The 23348-nt window shown below is 49.0% G+C and overlaps 1 protein-coding gene across 3 annotated transcripts in view; it reads left to right on the top strand.

Moving 5' to 3' along the window:
* LOC140426803 (receptor expression-enhancing protein 2-like) overlaps positions 1–23348 on the top strand; it is a 276647-nt gene that overhangs the window by 223541 nt on the left and 29758 nt on the right. For all 3 annotated transcript variants that reach the window (XM_072512001.1, XM_072512000.1, XM_072512002.1), the window contains 2 exons: positions 1886–1999; positions 18063–18210. In XM_072512001.1, coding sequence (XP_072368102.1) covers positions 1886–1999; positions 18063–18210 — 262 coding nt within the window. The remainder of the gene's footprint in view (positions 1–1885; positions 2000–18062; positions 18211–23348) is intronic.

Genomic DNA, 23348 nt, shown 5'->3' with positions numbered 1-23348 from the left:
TGTGGCACAGCTTCCTTTCCCCTCCCCCTCCCCTTCCTCATTCTCCATCTATGTCCCGTCTTTCCCCCCTCACCGGCGCCCACATTTCCCAATGTCTCCCCCCTTCCCAATTTACTTCTCAATTGACATCAACCATAACATTAACAATAACATTTCCTGCAGTATCAGTCCCTCAGTTCCGATCCAATTTCTCCTCTTTAATAAAGGTCCATGCTTCCTCCGCCGTCTCGAAATAATGGTGTCTCTCCTGATACGTGACCCATAGTCTTGCCGGCTGCAGCATCCCGAACTTCACCTTTTTATGCAACACCTCCTTGGCTCGGTTAAAACTCGCCCTCCTTCTCGCCACCTCCGCACTCCAATCCTGGTACACCCGTACCACTGCATTCTCCCATCTGCTACTCCGCACCTTTTTAGCCCATCTCAGGACCTCTTCTCTATCCTTAAGGCGGTGAAATCGCACGATCATCGCCCTGGGTGGTTCTCCCGCTTTTGGTCTTCTCGCCGGGATCCGATGTGCCCACTCCACCTCCAAGGGGCCCGTAGGGGCCTCAGCACCCATCAGTGAGCTTAGCATCGTACTTGCATAAGCTTCACAGTCCACTCCTTCCACACCTTCAGGGAGACCCAGTATCCGAAGGTTCTTCCTTCGCGCTCCGTTTTCTAGGGCCTCGATCCTTTCAGTACACTTTTTATGAAGCGCCTCGTGCGTCTGTGTTTTGACCGCCAGGCCCAGGATCTTGTCCTCATTATCCGTCACCTTCTGCTCCACCACGCGGAGCTCTGTCTCCTGGGTCTTTTGTGTCTCCTTGAGCCCCTCAATTGCCTGTAGCATCGGGGTCAGCACCTCCCTCTTTAGTAGCTCCACGCACCGTCTCAAAAATTCGTCCTGCTCGGGCCCCCATGTCGCCTGCGCTTTCTCCGCCGCCATCTTGTGCTTCTCCCTTTCTGTCTCTTTGGTCGACGATTCCTCGCGCTGCAGCCGCCGCCGCCGGTATTTTCCTCCTTCGTTGGGGGGGGACTCCCTTCTCAGTCACCCCACAACCGGTTGCGTCGCCCAAAAATTTCCCGTTGGGGCTCTTAAAAGAGCCCGAAGGTCCGGTCGGAGCTGGAGCCGCCGAAACGTGCGGCTAGCAAGGCATCACCGCAACCGGAAGTCGATGGTTGATATTTCAACCACTTGTCCGGCTTCATTACCTAAAATTAAGTCCAAGTCCACCCCCTCTCATAGGTCCTGCTACATACTGGCTTAAAAGGTTTTCCTGGACGCATTTTAAGAGCTCCGCTCCCTCTAAACCTTGTTTGTTTGCCGAGGGCTTTCCCAGGGCTGGAGGGCGGCACGGTAGCACAGTGGTTAGCACTGTTGCTTCACAGCGCCGGGCACCCAGGTTCGATTCCTGGCTTGGGTCCCTGTCTGTGCGGAGTCTGCACGTTCTCCTGGTGTCTGCGTGGGTTTCCTCCGGGCGCTCCGGTTTCCTCCCACAAGTCCTGAAAGACGAGTATGTTAGGCTCCCTGACACTGTGAAGCAACAGTGCTAACCACTGTGCTACTGTGCCGCTCAAAATTCCAAGTCAACCACTCTGAACAATACTTGGCTTGGAAGCATATCAGAATTGATGACTCTGAAGTCAAAAAAATGTACTAGACATTACACAGAATAGTCTTTTCTCACATGAATGAATGGAAGCATCTGCATTGGAGCTGAAACTGGGCTCCCCTGTTCATGCTGATGTTCTGCGGGTCAATGTGTGAGTCGTGATACCCATGGACAGTTTAAAGCTGGTATTTCTGCAGCATGTTTAGTTACCTTTGCCCTCTTTTGTTGTAGATTTTAACAGGATGTTGGTTATTTCTAATTCTTCTCTTTCCTGGCTGCACCTGTAGGAAATCGATGAATACATAAGCCAAGCCAAAGATCGCAGCTATGAGACCATGATGCGGTTTGGAAAACGTGGGCTCAATCTCGCTGCCAATGCTGCAGTCACTGCTGCAGCTAAGGTAATTGTAGGTTTTCTTAGCCGGGGAGTTTTATTACGCTGTGTCAATATAATTGTCAAGCACCACTTCTGACCCTGGACTTCTTGCAGAGGTAAATCTCCCAAACTCTGTCAACTGGAAATGGATTAATATTGACCATTCTCACTGCAAGTGTTTGCCTTGTCTCCAGCAGGAGAGTATTACAGATTAGGGCAATGCAAACTCACACTCAAGATCCACATGGTATGCGTGATTAGTACTTTGGCTACTAAGAGTCTTTTGTGGTTTTATTGAGAGGTTTAATGCTACTAGTTCACCCGCACATGATGAGCATGAAGGATTGGAACTGCCAATGTGGGTATCATGCGGCCTCAGGGGTGGTGCATTGGGTGCAGAGTCAAATTAACTCTTCAAGTTGCTGCTTCTTCATTATTGTCCCCTACTGCTCCCGAATAGAGGCAGGAACATTGGGAGGTATAGCAGAATAGCACAATCACCTTTTCTCACTTGTTACATGACAAAGGGAGACTATGTTCATCTGGATAACACCGTATCCAGCTCAGAGAGATGGGGTGGATGTAAAAGTCCAATGTGATAAAACCTGGCAACATCTCCAGAGAGTGTTTCACTCCTCAATGCCGGCATCTCTCAAAAGAATCAGGTGGCACCCTAGCTTTTAATAAGGTAGGTAAAGTGTAAAAGTGAAGCGAGATCATGTATTTGGACACAGTGAGAATAGTGTGCCTAATTTTAGGTTAATCACTTTAGGAAGGGTGTCAAGTTCATTTCGAAATGGTGCAGAAGGTTCACCAAGATAACATTAGTCTTGAAAGGCTTGAATTACAAGGAGACATTAGTGAAACTGGGACTATTAAACCAGCCACAGCAGAATAGGGCTTCACTGGCGATGAAAATGTATCCTATGGCATAGTAGGTTCATGAAGATAGCATCATACTTGCAGAATTTTGGACCATGTTCGCACTCTTGCGTGCAAAGTTTATTTCAAACAGGTACAAGGGAAGATCCATGTGTGCTGGAGGCCAGGAGGAAACAGGATCCACGGGTGTTTTTGTCGCAATTACAGAACCTTTCTACTATTGCAACCTTATTACACAGCTTTTTCAGTGCCTTTGATTTAGTGACCTTAATCTCGTAATTATCTTCCGGGGGAGGGGGTGGTGGGGGGGGGGGGGGGGGGGGGGGTACAAGTTCTGATTCCTGGTTGGTTTGTTTGCACTCCCAATTCGACATTACATGATGAAAAAAGTCAAGCTCAGGCAATGGGCAGACATTTTGACTGTACTTGTAATTATGTCATCAGCTACATCTGCAGGATTTGACAGACCTACCTGCCATTTAGTCAGAGCCAACTGCCCCACAGGCTCCAGGTAAGGTGGAACCCACCTACAGAGCACTGCCCAGGAAGGCCTGAAACTACAATCTACAATTTGCAGTCCATGGCCGGGATTCTCCGTTGCGAGCCCGCCCCACTACTGCTGCTGGAGAGGACGGAGAATTTTGCGCTCAGCCAAATATCCCATTCTCTGGACTGGGACCGGAAAATCCCATTGCCGCTAACAGACGGAATATCCAGCCCTAGGTCACATCTTGTGCTGCATTGCATCTTGGCTTGTACACCATCAGCAGTTTTGCTCCCTAGGGAGGGATTTGCAGGAATTTGACCCAGTGACAGTGAAGGAACGGGGCAATATGTTTCCAAGTCACGATGTTGAATGACAAGGACGATATGGTGGCGCAGTGGTTAGCACTGCTGCCTCACGGTGCCGAGGACCCGGGTCCGATCCTGGCCCCAGGTCACTGTCCATGTGGAGTTTGCACATTCTTTCCGTTCTGCATAGGTCACACCCCCACAACCCAAAGATGTGCAGGGTAGGTGGATTGGCCACACTAAATTGCCCCTTAATAAAAAAATAAATAAAATAAAAAATAAGGATGGTGAGTGACTTGGAGGGAAACTTGCAGGTGGTAGCTTTCCCATGTGTCTGCTGTCCTTGATGTCCTAGATCGTCGTGGTCATGGGTGTGGAAGGAAATATTTGAAGGCAACTACAGTAATATGTAAACAGGACTAGTATAAAGACCCTGGAGACTGAGTAGTAAACGGTAGTTTATTCACAGTCATAGGGAACGGCCACTACGGTGGCACATACATATAGTTTATCTCCCAATTGGGACTAGCAGAATGTCGGCCCCTGTCCGTGCTGATTTTATACAGTCCAATTATGAATCCGAGCTGGGTGACCTCTGCCCACTAGTGGTGAAGCTTGTATTCCACGAGTCCCCCAGGGAGATGATTAGGGTATCCCTGTGGGCCTTGTGAGGGTTATTACACCCCACCCGCCTCCCACAAGTCCAAAAGAGCCCCCTCCAGTAGCCATATGAGGGGGATTTCTTCGCCATTTTGCACGCGGTTGGGCTCTGGGTGGCCCTGGGTTGGTTGCTGTGTAGTGATTCGTTGATCGTCTTTTCCGCAACGAACAATGGAGGAACATTACCAAAGGTTCGTCTCCAGCCTTGGCATCATCTGTGAGTGAGGGTGCTTCCATGTCCATATCCAAGGCTGAGTCAATCGTCGTCCTGATGGTCCGAATGTTGGCCCACGGTGGGTTGTGCCTCTTGGCTAAGTGGTGGTACGAGTGACGGTGGAGGCGCCGATGTGCCATGGGAAAGGCGATTGGACTTCTATGCCACAGATCCTTCCAGGCAGCGAGTGCGGACCTGTCCGGGATCTCACATGGTTCGGTGCACAGGTGCACTTGTGTCAGGGAGGCCCAATGTGTCCAGTCGGCACAACACAAACATTTCAATGTGGACCGAGCCCACCAGGATGGCCGTGCAGTGGGGCATGCCACCATCGGCGAGTTGCCCCGGGTCCAGAGAGTGATCAACAGGGTGCATGTTGCCCTACGAGCACCCGCAGACGACAGGCCGCTCTTCACAAACCGAAAGGGGTTCACTTGATGAACGTGCAGCTGGCGAGTGACCATGAGCTGTGCATCATGCACATGTGCACACGATACCCAGGCAGTATTCACAATGCCTTCATCCTGGCACACTCAATGGTTCCTGGCCTCTTCGAGGCACACCCCTGGCTGGAAGGTTCGCTTCTGGAAAACAGTGGTTATCCACTGTGGTTGTAGCTGTGACACCTATCCATAGGCCACAGACCAACACAAAGACCCGCTACAATGATGCTCATGCAGCGACCAGGGGTGTGATCAAGCGATGCTTCGGCATCCTCCAGTATAGCGCTGGGAGATCCACCATCGTGGTGGCCTGTTATGTCCTTCACAACATCGTGCAGCAGAGGACTGAGGTGCTGGAGGAGGATGATGAATGCCAGTCGTTGTCAAACGAGCAGGGTGCGGGGAGGCTGAGGATGGGCAGGACCTGAGGCCCAGGCAGGCACGGGAAGTCACAGAACATGTACCCCAGGTTCAGCAACAGGGGGTGTGGGGACTGGCCAGCGGCACAGACACCACATCATACTCCCACACCCCCACCCATAGCTGCCGCATTATGGGATGCAGGCCCTGGGTTGGCAGTAACAGTGGGTATGGTCCATGGGATGGAGGATGATGACAATGTCTGACTCCTGCCCATGGTAGCACATTCCACCGTTTACATAGATGATCCCTGCATGCGAGCTGGCATTCCATCATAATAACAATAATAATCTTTATTTGTGTCACAAGTAGGCTTACATTAACACTGTAATGAAGTTCCTGTGAAAATCCCCTAGTCCCCACACTCCGGCACCTGTTCGGTTACACAGAGGGAGAATTCAGAATGTCTAAATTACCTAACAGCACGTCTTTCGGGACTTGTGGGAGGAAACCAGAGCACCCGGTGGAATCCCACACAGACATGGGTTGAATGTGCAGACTCCACACAGACAGTGACCCAAGCCGGGAATCGAACCAGGGACCCTGGCGCTGTGAGGCCACAGTGCTAACTACTGTGCTACCGTGCCGCCCATCACACAGTTCCATCGAATCCCTGGGGTGGCGGAGGTGAGGACGGGGCGGGAGAGCATGCACTGGAGCGGTGAGCGCTGACTGAACTGCAGGCCCTGGGCCAAGCCTGCCCTCAATGTCTGCCCATTCCTTGCCCCGCCACCTGCGCCCCCTCTGCAGCCAGTCAGACCAACTCACCCCCCCCCACGCCCTTCTGACAGAGCATCGAGGCAGTGTTACATTGTGCACAGGTGTTTAATGTGAAAACATATATACAGTTTTGTGCCCTTGCCCCTATTACTAAATTGTGCCTTGCACCCGTGCCAGCTTAACTGGGCCCCAATGCTTCACCCAGGTGGATCCCCAGACAGTACACCAGGAGTGTAGGCGGCCTGCTGTGATTCCTGCCCTATGACCTGGGTCCCCTGTGGCGGCCGTCTTCTGGGGTGACCGGGCCTGGATGGGCCCACCTGCTTCTTGGGTGATCCATGTGGCATGGTGCAGCACTGTTCTGCCTGCTGCCCATGTGATGCGCCAGGGACAGGAATGAGGGAGGCGAGTCCGAGGTGATGCAGTGTTCCGGCACCTCCCTGTGGGTGTCTCTGACACAGACCCCATCACCTCCTCCTCCCTTGGGGTGCCTGATGGCCACGGGCTACTCCATGGGACAGGGCTGCAAGATGTGCTCATCCCGGAGGCTCCCCCTGGGAGCTGCCAAAACTTGAGATGCGCTGGCATCCCGACCAGGGTCTGCAAATCACGGCCATGGAGCACAGGGTGTGGACTACCTCCGTCTGGGACTGCGCCATGTTGCTAACTTTGGTTGGCTCTTAATTTGTTGCCCGTTGTGTCTTTACTTAATTTGCTCTGTTTCTATAACCTTTGTTCTAGAGTCACCAGGTATCTTTATGATACCACCACGAGGTTCAAGTTCAAGTGCTGATCAATAACTCAATACACCAATTAGTAAGATTCAAATCAAAACACATTTATTATACACAGTCAATCACTACTCATGCATAAAACTCTACTTACTAGACTATCTCTTATCACGAAAAGGCCTATACTTGGGTTTGGAACTGCCCCACCAGGTCAGGGGAACAAATGGCCTTTCGTTCGATTCTGAGTCTGCAGGATTCAAAAGCTGGTATGGACTGGTAGCTAGGAGCGCCTATCTCGTAGCGTGCGTTGACTGGAGACTTACTTGGTTGGCGACAGCGAGGCAGGTCACTGTCAAGGGTTGTTTCGAGCTGGTGAGTGACCCTGCCAAGAAGGACGAATTGAACTTGGGGACTCTATAGTCCCCATGGGCTTTGTGCCGTTCGGGGCGGACCCCGTATCTGGTTCCAAGTGATTGGACTATGTTCCGATCACTTGGATCGATTTCTCCAATACTGGAGCCGTTCCCTGATCGCTGGGCGGTCCCTAAGTGTCCCTAAGTCTCCTGCTGGCGCCGAGGAGTCTGGCTTGGCCTTATTCACCTTAAATGTTTCAATTGTTCCTGGGGATCGCTCATTAATATGCGGATGGTTGCTAGTTTCAGTGCTGTCTGGGTTTCTGCAAGTTCTAATACACAGGAAACTTTTGCACCTGCTAGTTTTTCCTGGCTTGACTGAATTTCCCTGCATTCTTTGCAGATCTCCATTTTAAGTCGGGAAGTGGCCAACCCAGGTGGCTACAGCCACATCACCCTGCGACTGTGCCACCGCCTTCTGTGTGTGTGCCGCATCAGCCAAAGACTGCACCATCTTCCCCTGGGTCTGGGCCACCTCCCTCTGTGTCGGTGTCGCTTCAGCCAGCGCCTGGGCAATTCCACCGACGCTCTCAGCTATGGCCCGCTGTGACTGGGCCATGCTCAGGAGCGTCATTTCAATGTTCAGGTGGCTCTGGCACATGGCAAGAGTGCCCCAGGCCTTGGACATGTTGGTCCATGACCAAAACCTTCGCCCCCAAGGCATCCACCGCAGACGCCACCCCTGTGGTGTTGGCCTTGGTGGCACGCATGGTCGGCACCACCGTCAGCTCCTGCATTCAGTTGGACTCCTCCACATGCCCGTGGAACCATTGGATTCTCACCGACAATCCCTCATGTAGTCCCTGGCTCTGTGACTGCATCTCCACAATCGTTGAGACCATCCATTACAGAAGGACAAAACCTGTCTGGACGACATCTAGTCCCTGGGGTCGGCCCACCCTCTGACCATCAGCCCCCTCAGGAGTTCCTACCTCTTGCTGCGGTACCACATGTATGTGGTGTGCACGGGATAGTGCCCCAGGATCCTCTTTACCAACAGCTGTGACGGGTAATCAGTGTCATCCCCGGACCTGAGTTCTGGGGTGACCTTGGACACGGATCTATGGCTTACATCTGTGTCGGTGATGTCCTCATCACTGCTCATCACCTGGGGTGTGGCTGTGGCTGGGGTTGGGGGCGGGGTCACCAGACGTGCCCGCCCCATCACCAGGAGCTCATGCAAGACAGAAGACAGGATGCACAATTGCATCGCAGGCCAGGGGGAGTGAGTGGGGTGGGGGAGGGGATGTGTGGGGGAGGGGGCTGTCGGGATGGTGGTGATGGTGGAGCGGGGATGTGGGGTGGTGTGGGGGTGATGTAAGGATAATGTGAGGGTGAAGGTGGCGGTGGGGTGGGAGGGAGTGACACGTACCAAGGGGAACCGCAACGCAGCGGGGCCTCACTTCCTCGCCCGATGTCAGCCTCCACCCCTGCCATTTCCTCTGGCCCACCGACCACTTCCAGGGCCCTCTGTTCTGCTGCGGCGAGGGGCTGCAGGGCCGGCGGACCCCCTCCAGTCTACTCCCACTCCTGGCCGTTATGGGTGGCCTTCTCCTGGGTGGTGTGGGAGAGCAGGGGGAGAAGGAGGGAACACAGAAAGAACACATTGTTAGACAGTCCGGCACATGCATCTCAGGGGGTGGGTAGATGGTGGCTTCAGTGACCAGGGCACTTGGCCATGGTGGCCGGTTTGGGTACCGACATGTGGACAGTGTGGGGGTTCAGCCGCCCTCCAGGTGGAGGCGGTGTGCCAGGTATCATTGGTATCTTATTTTATTAAAATTGTAACCTTCAATTAATAATCCAGGAAGGTCTTCAATCTCTCAAGAATATTTTCACTGTACAAATTGAATAAATCTGGCGAGAAACACATCCCTTTCTGACCCCTCTTTAAATCTTCACAAAGTCGTTTAGATCGTTCTCAAGTTTTACAACTGCAATTTGTTCCCAATAAAATTACTTATCACTCTGAGATCATTGCAAGGTAAAGAGGCTCTAACATGCTTATCAGTCCCTCATGGCAAAAATGCCTTCCTCTCATCAATAAATCACATGAATACATCTTTTTTCATCTCATTGGGTCATAGTGTTATACAGCACAAATGTAACTCTCGTGTCAGCACTGGCCATCAAACACCTATCTATTCTAATTCCATTTTCCAGCATTCAGTCCTTAGCCTTGTCCGCTACGGCATTTCAAGTGCTCATCGAAATGCTTAAATGTTGCGCGGGTTCCCGCCTCTACCATCCTTTCAGGGACTGAGTTCCAGCAACCATCCTCTGGGTGAAAAGGTTTTTTTTCAAATCCCCTTTAAATCTCCTGCTCCTTACCTTAAAATTTTGCCCCCTGGTTATTGCCTTCTCGACTAAGCAGAAAGGTTCTTCCAATCTACTCTATCTATATCCCTCATGATTTTGTACACTTCAATCAGGTCCCCCTTTAGCCTTCTCTGCTCTAAGGAGAACAACTCCAGCCTGGCTTCATCACTGAAATGCTCGACCCAGGCAACATCCTGGTGAATCTCCTCTGCACCCTCTATTGCAATCACACCCTTCCTATAGTGTGGCGACAGAACTGTACACAGTACTGTAGCTGTAGTCTAACGAGTGTTTTTATCTCTATGGCTCTTTGTTATCGCGTAAGTACCATAAAGATAGCATTACTTGTTCCTCTATCTTCTACAAAGCCACATTAAAGAGTTTAAATTTATGGCTTTATCTTGCTCCTGGCTTTATTCATCAGTACTCAAAGAAGGATCTTAGTAATGTGACTCATTTGGCTGATAGTGTGATGGAGTTCACATTCAATTGCTCCAAGCTTATTAGGTTGTGCAATAAATGTTGATTTATTCAAATCTTCTGAGATTTCACCCATGTCATAAACTTCGTTAAAGATGAGAGTCAGTTTGTCGATTCCAAAGTCTGTTAAACATTTAATTTGTTTGGTGACTATTTCATTTTGACCTTTGTGTTTCATGATCTTTGGATCATCCATATTTTTCTTAATTATTGGCTTTCCTTCTTGTCTTTTGTCCTCAAATAAGTCTTGTATGTATTCAGTCCATCTTGTAAGTGTTTGGTCCCTTTCCGTGATAACGTCCTCTTCTTTCCCTTTGATGCGACAGCCAGATATACACCCACGTTTTCCTGTGATTTCCCTCATGTTCTTAGCCATCCTTCTTGAGTTTCTGATTTTAGGTTTTGCTTTTCCTTCGCATTTTTGTTCAACTGTTTTTCTTCTCCTCAACACATTTTTGTTTAACCCTTTTATCCAATTGCTGATATGTCTATGAATCTCCTTGCCTTGACTTCCTTCTGTGTTCCTCTAGATCCAATGAGCAGGATTATACACTACCCCCACCCCTCCTCAAGGTGGGGGGGGGGGGGGGGGGGGGAGGGGGGAGCGGGGTTGGTTAGCAGCGTAAAATTGAATAGACAAGATTCCCCATGGGACCCTGCCCAAATAAAGATGCAATTTCACACTTGGGTGAGCAGAGTTTCAGACAGGCATTATCCTGCCCAACCTCAATATTTAGGCCAGCGGGAGCGGTTAGGATGGGAAAGTGGTATTTTCACTTCTGCCCACAATGGGAGAGAGGGGGTGTGGGAAATGCCTCACTCTGAAGGCCCCCTCCGGGTGGGGTGTTCCCTGCACACCCTACCCACTCCACCCCCACCCACTGGACATTGGAGCTCCAGGAACCCCTCCCAAGCTGCGATCGCCGCCCCCCCCCCTCATGAGCAGGACTTCCTTCCAAGAATGGATTGAAGTCCCGCCTGCCCACTGCCAATCAACACACAAGTGAGCGTTAAATGGCAGTGGGAGTTCAAGAGTTGCCAACTGCACGTTAGGCGCTGACTCTCGCGATGACGAGTGCCGATCACTCACTATCGTTACAGTTCTACCCAATATTTCACCTTTCAGCCTTCTTGTTTCTGTCTCTTTTCTTCAATTGAATGGTACTTATTGTTGATTCTAGCACTGATGTTTGAACAATTCCCATGTTGAATGGTTTCCCTGGTCTCCAAGCTTTTCAAAAGGTTTTAAACTTCCACCTTAATTTTTTCTTTAATTAAGCTCTCTGTATTGAATAGTTCATAATCTAGTTTCTTTAATGTTGCCATTTTTGTTTTCAACTTTATTTTGATGGTGCCAACTCCAGGCAATGGGCGCTTCTGTAGTCGGTGCCTGGGCAGCTCTTTGCCTGTTGAACTACATTTTGGAATCTGCTGTTTATCGTCACACGGTCAGTTTGATTTCTGGTCTTGTCACTAGGACTATCCCAAGCGTATTTCCTTCTTGGATGCTCCTCAAACCAGGCACTTAGAGTAACCTGATCATTTGCTGCACACCAATCGACCCCCATTTCCCCCTCTTTCACCCAGGCCATCATTATGTTGCCTTTCCTGATAGAATCTACTTCTGCATTTACATGACGATAGTCCCTTCCTTCAAGGTTCAGTTCAACTACACAGTACGCTCGGCCAAATGCCCTGGAAGAAGCAGCAAGCCAGATTTCTAAATTTTCGCTTCTAAAAATTAAACAGCCTCACATCAAAATTGGAACAGCTTCCTAGTGTGAGGCAGTAATACAGCCATGGGGAGTGAAGGCTATAGAAAAGGAGGCAAAGCTGCATCAATTATGCCATCCCATCAGTGAGTCACGGGTTTACAGTTAATGCCACTCATCAGTAGCCAAACCGATTCCATTCATTCGCCACGAGCAAAGGAGTCACGCCAAGTCAGTGAGTGGAGTTCAGAGCCACATTGCTTCCTCGTGGTAATTGACAAGTTCTCACCACCACAAGGCTCTAGATGTAACATCTGTGAAATGGAATTCTGCAAATCTCTGAGTGTTAGAGTCCCAGGGGTAAGGTAGCATGAGGGACAATGCGATGTGAGGTGCCATAGCTTAGCTGCCCAACTTCTCCCATAGCTCCCTCACTTACACCTTTGTACTCAGCATCCTTACCCATTCTGATCTTCCGTGTCTCTTCAGAGAGGAAGCAAAAGTGAGAATGGATCCAGTGATCCAGAGAGCTTTTATACAATTCGTCATTCAGTGCAGGAGGGAAAGGTGTTGGCATGCGCAGCTCCAGTAGGAGGCTCGGCATGGGGGACAGGAGGCAGAGGAGCAGAGACCCAGACTGCAGGGACAACTGGCAACAGCAAGGGCCTATCATCCATGAGTTTCCTTTGTACAAATGAGTGAGAGGCAGTCCCCGGAAAGGCTACGATTGTTCAGAGATCTGCATTGTCACATATGCCCCTTGCTCCGAGAAGACCTGATGCCACATGAGGCTTCCCCCTGTCAGTAGTGACCCTGAAGGTAACAGCAGCACTGAATTTCTTTCCTCCTTTGCCACAGGGAGTAACTGGGTACCTTTGCAGAATTTCACAGTCAGCAACATATTGGTGCAATAAGGAGGTGACCAATGCCCTTTACAGGAAGACCCGTCATTAGGTGAACTTTGCTCTGGATGAGGATGGCCAGGCACAGAGATTCACGGGCTTTGCAGCTATCTTTGGGTTTCCTAGGGTGCAGGGAGCAGTAAACCACACCAATGTCACGGCAGCCCTTGATGTTCATCGACCGCAAGGGCTCCCATTTCATCAACATGCAGTTGTTATGCAGGAAGGCTCCCTCCTCGGAAGATGAAGATGAGGAGGTACAGGAAGCCCTGGGGGTGGAGGGCGCTGAGGGACAACATGAGCGCCATGATGTCATGGAAGAGGGGTGACATGGGAGGCGTGGCTGTGGCCCCCTCGTAGTTTTAGTCCTCTTGGAACCTTTCAGCTAAGTCCACTCATCAGGAGACATCTCCTCCAGCCCTCCAAGCCATTTCTTGACATCTGAAGGAATAGCTGAATCATCGCTGAAAGGACGGGTCCTGCATTGACACTTAAACCTTAAGTCTTCCTGACTCACTAGGGTCAGATCTCAGCTGTGGTCATCATTATCCTGGTAATATTCTCACTCTGTCAACCTAAAGTTCAGCATGGAAAAACCGTGATGTAAGTTGATGCTGGACATTTTCCACGCCATGTAAGGATCAAACGCTGCTGTAAAGAAAGTGCTGACCAGGGTAGGGCTCTCATCCTAAAGTCCATGCCTTGGTTTGGGACACTATCAGTTCGTCAAGCCAGATGCGCAGAGAGTCACATATCTGGTGAGTCCTCATCAGCCATTGCTATACCTTGAGGACTAATGATTGAGAACTCACCCATCATAAACTCTGAATAAAGAATTACACACATCACCCTGACAACACACAAGTGTACAGTACCAAGTGGCACTGAGGTTAATCTTAAAAGGGGGCACTCTTGAGTGTGAGAAAGGTTGTACCTGCGAGTAAGAGGATGGCAAAGATCCAAACCAAAATGCTTTCATCTGACCATTACATTCACATACCCATGGAATGATTTTTTAAAACTGTAATTTATTCAGCGATAGAACATCCTATGAGGTGACATCCTATTGTTCGACTTTCCTAACCCTATCACTACAAATTGGTGCAGCCCCGACATCTGCAGCAAGGACGGAGGCAGTCTGCTGACTGCTACATCATGATGCCTACGGTGATCTCGGCAGACATCCTCTGGTGCTCCCTACCGTGGAGGTCCCCGGCCTCATAACGCAGAAACATTCTCAGTGGCTTGCGTTGCTGGAGTTGCTGTGGGCACAGGCCTTGGAGTGACCTGGGGTGTCAGGCTGACACACCTCCTCCCTGTAGGCACCAGAGGGTCCCGGCATGACTCCTGGAGGAAATGGGGCATCTGGAGGGAGGTCAAGGTGACTTGTCCCCATGTGGCCTACATCTTGATGATGCCCACCATTGTGTGTGGTCATGGAATGAGGGCCACACACGAATCTGATAGACCTGGGCTGTCCCTGCCTCAGACTGCTGCGGGGACGTATCTGTGAGGTCTCCTCCAAGAAGTAACCCTGAGTCTAATCTTGAACTACACCCCACAGGAGGTAGACAGAAGGTGATGGAAAACAGGAGGTGGATTCTCTCCACAGAATTCCCAGTTTTTGACTTGCTCTGGTAGCCCCAGTATTTATAAGGCTAGTCCAGTTCAGTTTCTGGTCAGTGGCAACCCCCAGGCTGATGATAGTGAGGGAGTCAAGTGGGTTTTGCTAACAATCCACAGATCAACCATGAAACAGGCTGATCTAGTTGCACGCACCATCGGAGCTAACATCCCCATACTCCTTTATCACCATTCATGGCCATATCCTAATTCATTGAAGGATATCCAAATTGGGGATGGGACACGGAGACTTCAAGCTCTACCACCAAGTGACTCAGACCATCACCGAGCAAGCTGAACAAATTCTAAAGAATCTAGCTGTCAACCTATGCCTCTGTCAAGTGCTGAGAAAATCACTGCAAGTTAGCAGCTGACTTGATATGGTTCTCACCAGTCTACTTGCCGTGGGCACATCTATGCATAACACCATTGATAGGAGTTATCACTGCTCAGTATTTGTGGGCAAGAATGTCTTGTCTTCAAAATGAGACACACTCAGTGACATTGTGCGGCAATAGAATGGTGCTACTAGGACAAACTAAGGACCAATCTGGGAGTCTGTCTTTGAGGGAATCTCTGAAGCACTTTGGTTTAACATCACAAGCAGCAAGGGCGGCACAGTGGTTAGCACTGCTGCCTCACGGCACCGAGAACCCAGGTATGATTCTGGCCCCAGGTCACTGTCTGTATGGAGTTTGCACATTCTCCCTGTTTCTGCGTGGGTCTCACTCCCACAACCCAAAAATATGTGCAGAGTAGGTGAATTGGCCACGCTAAATTTCCCCTTAATTGGAAAGAAAAGAATTGGGTGCTCTAAATTTATGTTTTAAAAACATCACAACCGCAAAATTGTATACCATCACCATCTGTGACACTTCTCTCACATCTCTCCAATTTCATCAAGCTTGGAGACCAACCTGTGTTCAATGGGATGTGTAGAAAGGCATTCCTAGAGCAGCACAGGCATACCTTACATTGAGGTGCCTACTTAGATAATCTACAATGCAGGGTTACATACAAAATAGCTAAAGCACCGAGACAGAGCCAGGTCCCATAACTGACACATTAGAACAAAGCTTAACCACATCTGGTCAAAAATAGTAGAAGACAATTAAGCAAATAACGGGAGGAAGGATTCCATGCCCAGTTATTCCAATGCATTTATTGATTTCTCCCATCCGATTTTTAAAAAATGCCCCCAAGTATTTCCTGGGGTGTCACAGTTTTTCAGTTAACTGTTTCACCTCAAAACCCTTTACCACCAGGCTCAAAACTAGAGCACGGTGGAATACTCACCAATTACCTGGATGGGTACAGATGATATAATGCGCAAGGAGCTCGACACACAATTGAGGATATAATGGTCCACTCTATCTGTCCTCTATATTAACCCCATTTACTAACCTCTATATTACCCCTATATTAACACATTATGGCAGCATTTATTCTTCTTTTGAAATAAATTTAGAGTACCCAATTCATTTTTCCAATTAAGGGGCAATTTAGCGTGGCCAATCCACCTAGCCTGCTGGCAGCATTTATTCTTGCTAAACAGTATGTACAGTAGTAGCTCGCTGAACTGATTTTGTAATTACCTTTTAGTCTAACGTCTACCACCAGGAAGGACAAAAGCAGTAAATTCTGCTCCAGGTGAATCACCATCATAACTTGGGCATACATCTTGGTCGTTTATATCAGAGTCCGGGATCTCTCAACACCATAACAGGAGTACCATCAGCATAAGGGGATAGCCAACATCATTTTCTAGGCCACCTAGCGATGGTCAATAAATGCAGCCTTCCTCATGTCATCGACATCCCAAGAATAGATAATAAAACTGTGAACAAGACATCCCTTCTAACAGAGATTGTACCTCTAATAATATGCTATGGTGATGTGCTGGAATATGTATGTGCAGGTAAGTGAATGAGTCAGTGAATAATTGAAAGATAAATAGGAATACGACAGTACTAGCTTTGAGCCTCGCTCAAGCTTTACACACACTCACTTTATCTATACTCTCAGGCCAGAGGATGTTGAAGGTGGCCTGTTCAAACTGACCCAAAGATCTAAAATGAAGGTTTGTTCCCTGTTTGCCAGTTTCAGGAGAGACCCAAGATCTACACAGTATCCCATCTTGCATGCGATTAACTCAATATTCATCATGCAAATAATTGAAAGGTTGGTTTGTGCATTTCTATTTTCAAAAGGTAATGTGACAGCAGGTCCAAGTGGCAGTAATATATTGCATTATGGACACATGTATGAACATTGGAAAGAGCTGGATTATAAAATGTTCACATGTAGTCTAAGGGGCAGCATGGTGACACAGTGGTTATCATTGCTGCCTCACAGCATCAGGGGCCTGGCTTCAATTCCAGCTTTGGTTGTCTGGCGTTTATGCTTTCTCCCCGTGTCTGCATGGATTTCCTCCCTCCCAAAGTCCATGTGCAGGTTAGGTGGATTGGTCATGATAAATGAATTGCCCCTTAGTGTCCAAAGATGTGTAGGTTAGGTTAAGGGGTTATTGGGATAGGGTGGGGGAGTGGGCTTGGGTGGAGTGCTCTTTCAGAGAGTCAGTGCAGACACAATGGGCCGAATAGCCTCCTTCTGCACCATAGGGATTCTATGATTCTAAGTTATAGTGAGACAGGATGAGAGGAAATTTGCGGTGTCATACATAATTTATCTGCCTACTGGTGAAATGGTGGCTAACTTTATAATTGCAGCCATCGTTAGATTGTTAGACCTCTTTCTCGACAATTGTGACTGTCCACCAATCAGTTGTTGGACTGCACAGAGCCCCTGTTGATTGAATGTTCTCCTTTACTGCACTTCCTTCAGAAGCAGTCAAGAAGCTTCAGAAGATGGTGACACTTTGCACCTGTGACAGAACAGTGCAGTTGATCAACATTCCTGTCACAGCCGTTCGGAGGTTTGTGCCAAGCAAGAGTTAAGAAAGCACTTTAAGTAGCAGCTGCAACTTCAAGCTATTTCCTGCTTGATTATGCAGTTTATACTAATGAATACCGCTTAGAAAGTTCCCTATGGCAACCTAATCTGGGCCAGGAGTGTGCTGGGCATAATATAACACCCTCATCAAATCCACTGAAGTTGGGTCAGCAAAGCTCACTGTCATTTCACATGTGGACAGAAAATTCACCCTGTATGCTCCTTGCCACCTTTGTTTCCAATTTTCCAATGCAGGGGTAATGTGCCCTTGTAGCTTCTATCAGTAGGGGCATGTGACCAGGTGGTGGCTGCATGAAGATCCTGGATATTCTCAGGAGAAGCAGATTGTGAAGTCCCACCCATTTCTGATGCTCATTTGCATAGTTGAAACCTTTTTTATAACCTAAACAAAGTACCTTCACCTCAGCTCAGTAAAACTGTCTTGAGTTTTGATTTACAAAAAAAAATCAGTATTTGAATTAAGACTTGTCTTCTGAATTCAAAGGAGCGAAGAATTGGGCGTGTCGGGCTGACAAGAAGGCTAACTTCCAGTTGTGTCCCTCTCACCATGTTTAACAGTTAATTGTGATGCTGATAAGATCATGTTTTGATAACAGAAACATGACAATGTAAATGTTTAAGAAGGAATTGTAATGTAAAGAGCGATATGTGTGTAAGGTTATCAAAATTGAATGGAAGAAAGTCAAGGGAATGTGTAACTGATGGAAATGTACAGTCAAGACAATTCAAAATGTTCTGTAATGTTTATGATAGATTTTATGAATAAAGTATATTTTTTGGGAAAAAAAATCATGTTTTGCTCAGGGTCAAGGCGTGCTCTCAGACAAGCTGCGGAGTTTCAGCATGCAGGATCTGACGCTGCTCAGAGATGAAGACACAATCCACCTGCGTGCCACTGACCCTCTCATGAGAACTTCCATCGGCAACATTCCAGAAATGATCAATGATCCTGGTGAGTTTTGAAAAATCACTTTTCAATACACATGATTGCTGTGGTCATTAAGCCAGCCAGACGGACAAACAAATCCAACAAACATAAACAAAGGTTCTAATCTCTTGTGCACAGAAAAATGTGGTGCTGTGATTTATTAAGAATTTAAGGATTTATTAATCATTGAGAACATTATATTCATCTTTATTATTTTTATCAGGTTTGGAGGTTGAGACATTGTGATTTGTCTCCTCTGGCCAATCCATGTTTCCAACACCCTGTATAGAGAACCAGTATGCACTGCAGTAACTCACCAAGGTTCCTTAGGCAATACTTTCCAACTCACGACCACTACCATCTAGAAGGACAAGAGCAGCAGATACCTGGGAACCCCATCACCTGGAAGTTCCCCTCCAAGTCACTCAGCACCCTGACTTGGAAATATATCGCCGTTCCTTCACTGTCGCTGGGGCAACATTCTGGAACTCCCTCCCTAACAGCACAGTGGGTGTACCTACACCTCAAGGACTGCAGCGGTTCAAGAAGGCAACTCACCACCACCTTCTGAAGGGCAACTAGGGATGGGCAATAAATGCTGGCCCAACCAGCGATGCCCACACCCTGGGATGTAAATGAATTTTTTTTAAATGCCATCCTACAGTGCCCTCAGATCCTGGACAGATCATCGATTCATCCGCACTACTCTTACCTTGATTGAACTGTAACTGGGATGGAAATGACTTCTGGTAAGGCAGCATGGTAGGCAGTTTCTATGGAGAGAGACAGAGTTAATGTTTCAGGTCGGTGGCCTTATATTGGGCTGAAACATCTGGCATCATTTTCCCTCTGAGGTCAGGAAACTGGATTGTGTAAGCACAGGCCCCCAATTTAAAGACATCACACAAGCCATTCCCGTAACTGCCGTTTCTATGAAAAAATAGTTGCAGCAAGGAATCAGGAGGACAGACAAAGGGCTGACGCCCCCCTCCCGGCCCAACTCGGTTCTCCAATGACTAAATTGAGGTCATCCTGGAGGCTGTGAGGGAGAGGAGAAAGAGACCGTCAGCAAATAAAATGTGCTCCAAAGGAGTTGAGTCCAATGCCCAATGACCTTTGCTCTGGCAACACCAGACCCTGATGACAGGCCTCTGGGCATTCGGCTCCAGCAGACACTCCAGCCAAGGAGCCTGAGGGCAGGTTCTGCTCCTGAACATTGGGGAAATATGTGCCCAGGGCACTTACTGACCCATTAGCATGGCTCAAAGTCAAAGTGCTGCAGAGATCCAGCAGCACTGATACACGCAGCTTCTTTAGTCAGTAAGCTGCTGGCATTGGTACCATACCTCTCTCTCTCTGTTCCGACAGGTGAAAAGGGTGCACACTGCCAGGGAGCAGGTTCACACTGTGAGAGGAGTGCCCCATCTCCACATCGAGAAAAGAGCCATGGAAATTGCCAGGGTGGCCCTGAGGAGCAGGCTGCGGGAGAAGATATGGGCATTCCTCATGAAGAGGCTAAAAAGATACTGCAATCTATAGACCTATCCAACAGCATGCCAAGGACTCAGCTACATTGTGAAGCCTCAGCATTGCAGAGGTGGTTCCCTTTCCAAGGCTAGTTCTCATGATCTCTTCTTGTCTGCCACAGGTTCCATAATGGAGGGGTCACTGGGCCCTTGCAGGAAACCAAGGCAACAGAGCTAGCACCATCACATCTTACAACAGCACGCATCAGTGGAGATACATCGGTGGGTCATCATGCCGATTAGATAAGGTGCCACTGGCTGAAGAGCACAGCACTAATCTGCAGCAGGAGGTGAGAGAGGCAGAGGTAGCTGTGGGCAGTTCCCCTGGGAGGATGGAGGACAGAAACAGCCATGCTCAGCTACGCACTGATGAAGGGCCTCGGGAGTCACATGAGAGAAAGCTTTACTTAGACCAGCAGCAACAGATGTGTAGCCACTTATTAGAGTTCCCTGAAGCAGTGCGGGACATGGACCGAGAATGGAGGATTCTATTCAGCTCAACTGCAACACCATGTTTTCAGGCTTTGACTGTATGAGTTCCACCATGGAGGGAATGGTCAAGTCATGGAGTGTCATATGTGGCTGCACTCAGAGTGGATGTTAAAAAAGTCTGTTGATTTGCTAGCAAATTCCCACATAGAGTCAAAATGACCTCAAATATAATTTCATATGTTTGAAGAGTTGGCATACAGAATTAAACTACATGGCAATGGGAAGGCACAAAGACACAACCCTGGAAATTCAGTGGGCTACGGTTACTGACAGGTTAAAAAGGTTCAGCCGAGTGCTGCAGAGGCTTTGTTTTGCACAACTTCAGCATCACATGGGCTATTACATGGTCTGAATAAACATGAGGTCTGTTTGAACTGAGTGACAAAAGATTAATAACTTGGCTTCAGTGTTTGGCTAAAGCTGCTCAGTGGCGCTGTATGTGTGTGGAATATTGATGAGATCTTTTATAGCACGATACGTATCCAGTCAGACATTAGCTCAGCTCTGTGTGGACCAAAGTGAGTCCAAGTTCTGCCTTCTCCACCATTCATTGGACATCTCTCTATTGTGCCTGCTCAGTTAATGATCACTGATGCAGACATACGACAAGCACTGTCCGCCATCCTGTGCCAGTAGTCTTAGGATAAAGGAGATTTGTTGGCAGTTCATGGTAACAGTTGATTCATTGCAGGAAAACAGTGTGCTCTGTTGTCTGTTATAAGTAAGGTTAGCAGTTAGGCTGTGCCAGGGACATGGGGAATGTTATAAATATGCTTATGGATGTACAAAATTAGATGGATTTGGATGTTTAAGAGGATGAAGGTCCAGATTTTCAGTTTGGTCTGAAATAAACTGGAGGAATGTGTATGTATAAGTCCATAAACATGCACATATACACACCAACACTTAATGCAGTCAGTGTGATTTGTTAATCTGTGACAATGTACAGGAATCAGCCCTCCAAAGAGACCATGGGCGGGATTCTCAGTTTAAGAGACTAAGTGTTGACGCCGACGCAGAATTCGTGGACTTCACGACAGCAAAACTGGTGCCACACCTGGACTGATTCCGCAACTGTTAAGGGGCTGGCACCAGCGCCACATGGAACACAATCGATTCCAATGAGAAACTGTGCCGGATTCGCGATTGACACTCAGGAGGCTGACAAGCTGAAGCCGCATGTACACATTTCACTCCCAACACACATCATCCCAGCCAAGAAGATGGCCGCGAGGTGAGCAGCTCCACGATTTACAGACGCCAAGCTAGAGACCGTCCTGGGTGGGGTGGAGGAGAGGTCGATTACCATGTACCCCGGCCCAGGAAGGATGCTGTCACCGTTCGCTGTGCCTGGGCGCAGGTGGCAGAGGCGGTCAACGCCGTGGAGAACGTCGTCCGGACCGGCCAGCTGTGCCGCATAAAACTGCACGATCTCCTCAGGGCTGCCTGGGTGAGTAGGCAGCATTGTGCCCCTGGCATCAACCCACGTCCCAGACACCTACCGTAACCCCATCCCCCCACCAGGAGGGTGTCCGAACCCCCACTTTGCCCCACATGCCGGTAACCATACCGGCCACGATGGCGGGTGCCCTGGCCACTGAGGCCATCACCTACCCACCACCTGGTCTGCACGTGTCGGACTGTCTAACGCTGTTGTTTTTGTGTGTGTGTGTCCAAAACCCCAGGAGAAAGCCGCGCACAATTGCCCCCAGGAAAAGACTGGAGTTGGACCACTGGACCTGCGGCCCCTCACTGTGGCTGAGTAGAGGGCCCTGGACATGGTCAGCGGCCCGGAGGAAAGGGAGGTTGGCGAGGTGGAGTTCAGCCATGGGCGAGGAAGTGAGACCCTGTGACATCTGTTTCAAACCACACCAGCACCACCCGCACACTACCCTCACCACACACCACTCCCATGCCACGCTCACCCTACACCAACCCCCACACTCCCACCCAGGTGCTCACCCCCACCACCCTAGGCGCTGGCAGAAGTGGCGCAGACACAGGAAAGTGAAATCCCAGAGGGAGATGGCGCAGTCACTGGCTGATGTGACAGAAACCCAGAAGGTGGTGGCACAGTAGCAGTGTGATGTGGCACAGTCCCAGACGGAGACAGTCCACTCCCTCTGCTCCATGGCTGCAAGCGTGCGGACCCCGGTCAAGACCAGAGCGGACCTCCAGGACTGGCTGTGCCAGGTGACGAGGGAGCCTCAGGGGATAGCTCCCCTCGCAATCCCGTCCTATTGAGTATCCTGGGGGCCATCGGGCACCCCAAGAGAGGAGGAGGTGCTGGGAACTGCATGACCATCTCCCTGCTCACTTCAACCACGCTTGGTATATTTGAACAGACCTTATTATAAATGGAGCAGAAGATACAGTTCTATTATAGGAAATATGTCCTGTCCTTTGTGCATTCGCAATTCCTCTACATCCCTGGTTTCCAACATTGCTATGGCCTGCAGGAAGATTTTGAGCTATATTCCCCAGTGGAGTTGAATACATCACAAGGCGATTTGTTGATTTCCCGTCGCCCACTGCAGAAGATTGGTCAGGTTCAGGGCCACATGTTTGTGGCAGGTTGGATGTCCCAACCCACTACACCTCTGCCAGGCTCCTATCTTTTTATACTTAAGTTCACAGGCAGTGGGCATCATTGGCTAGGCCAGAATCCCGAACTGACCTCGAGAACGTGGTGGTAAGCCGCCTTCTTAGCGCAACAGTCCATGAGGTGCAGGAACACCCACGGTGCTGTTAGGGAGGGAGCTCCAGGATTTGGACCCAGTGACAGTGAAGAGATGACGATGTATTTCCAAGTCAAGATGGTGCATGGCTTGAAGGGGATCGCCATGATTGTGCAGCCTTTGTTTGTGACAGATTTGTGCCATGAAGACACAAGTTATTACTCTCTGACTGGTGGACTTGGTAACTGAATAAGTTTGTAATTAAGTTCATTTATGTGTGCTGGGTATATGGGAGGCCTCATCGTGTGGTCAGCATTGGTCATGATATTTGAGATTCTTGTACCTCTTGTATGGATGGCAATAGGTTTGGTATATCAGTTTCATTCTTTTATGATTGGCTCAAGGTATGGTATAAAAGACCTGTCCTTGTATGATGCATCAAACTTTTATGGATGCGCCTGGTACA

Source organism: Scyliorhinus torazame, chromosome 7, assembly GCF_047496885.1.
Source record: "Scyliorhinus torazame isolate Kashiwa2021f chromosome 7, sScyTor2.1, whole genome shotgun sequence".
Taxonomy (NCBI): Eukaryota; Metazoa; Chordata; class Chondrichthyes; order Carcharhiniformes; family Scyliorhinidae; genus Scyliorhinus; species Scyliorhinus torazame.
The sequence above is the reverse complement of the archived record's forward strand: the minus strand, read 5'-3'. Positions and strand labels throughout refer to the sequence as shown.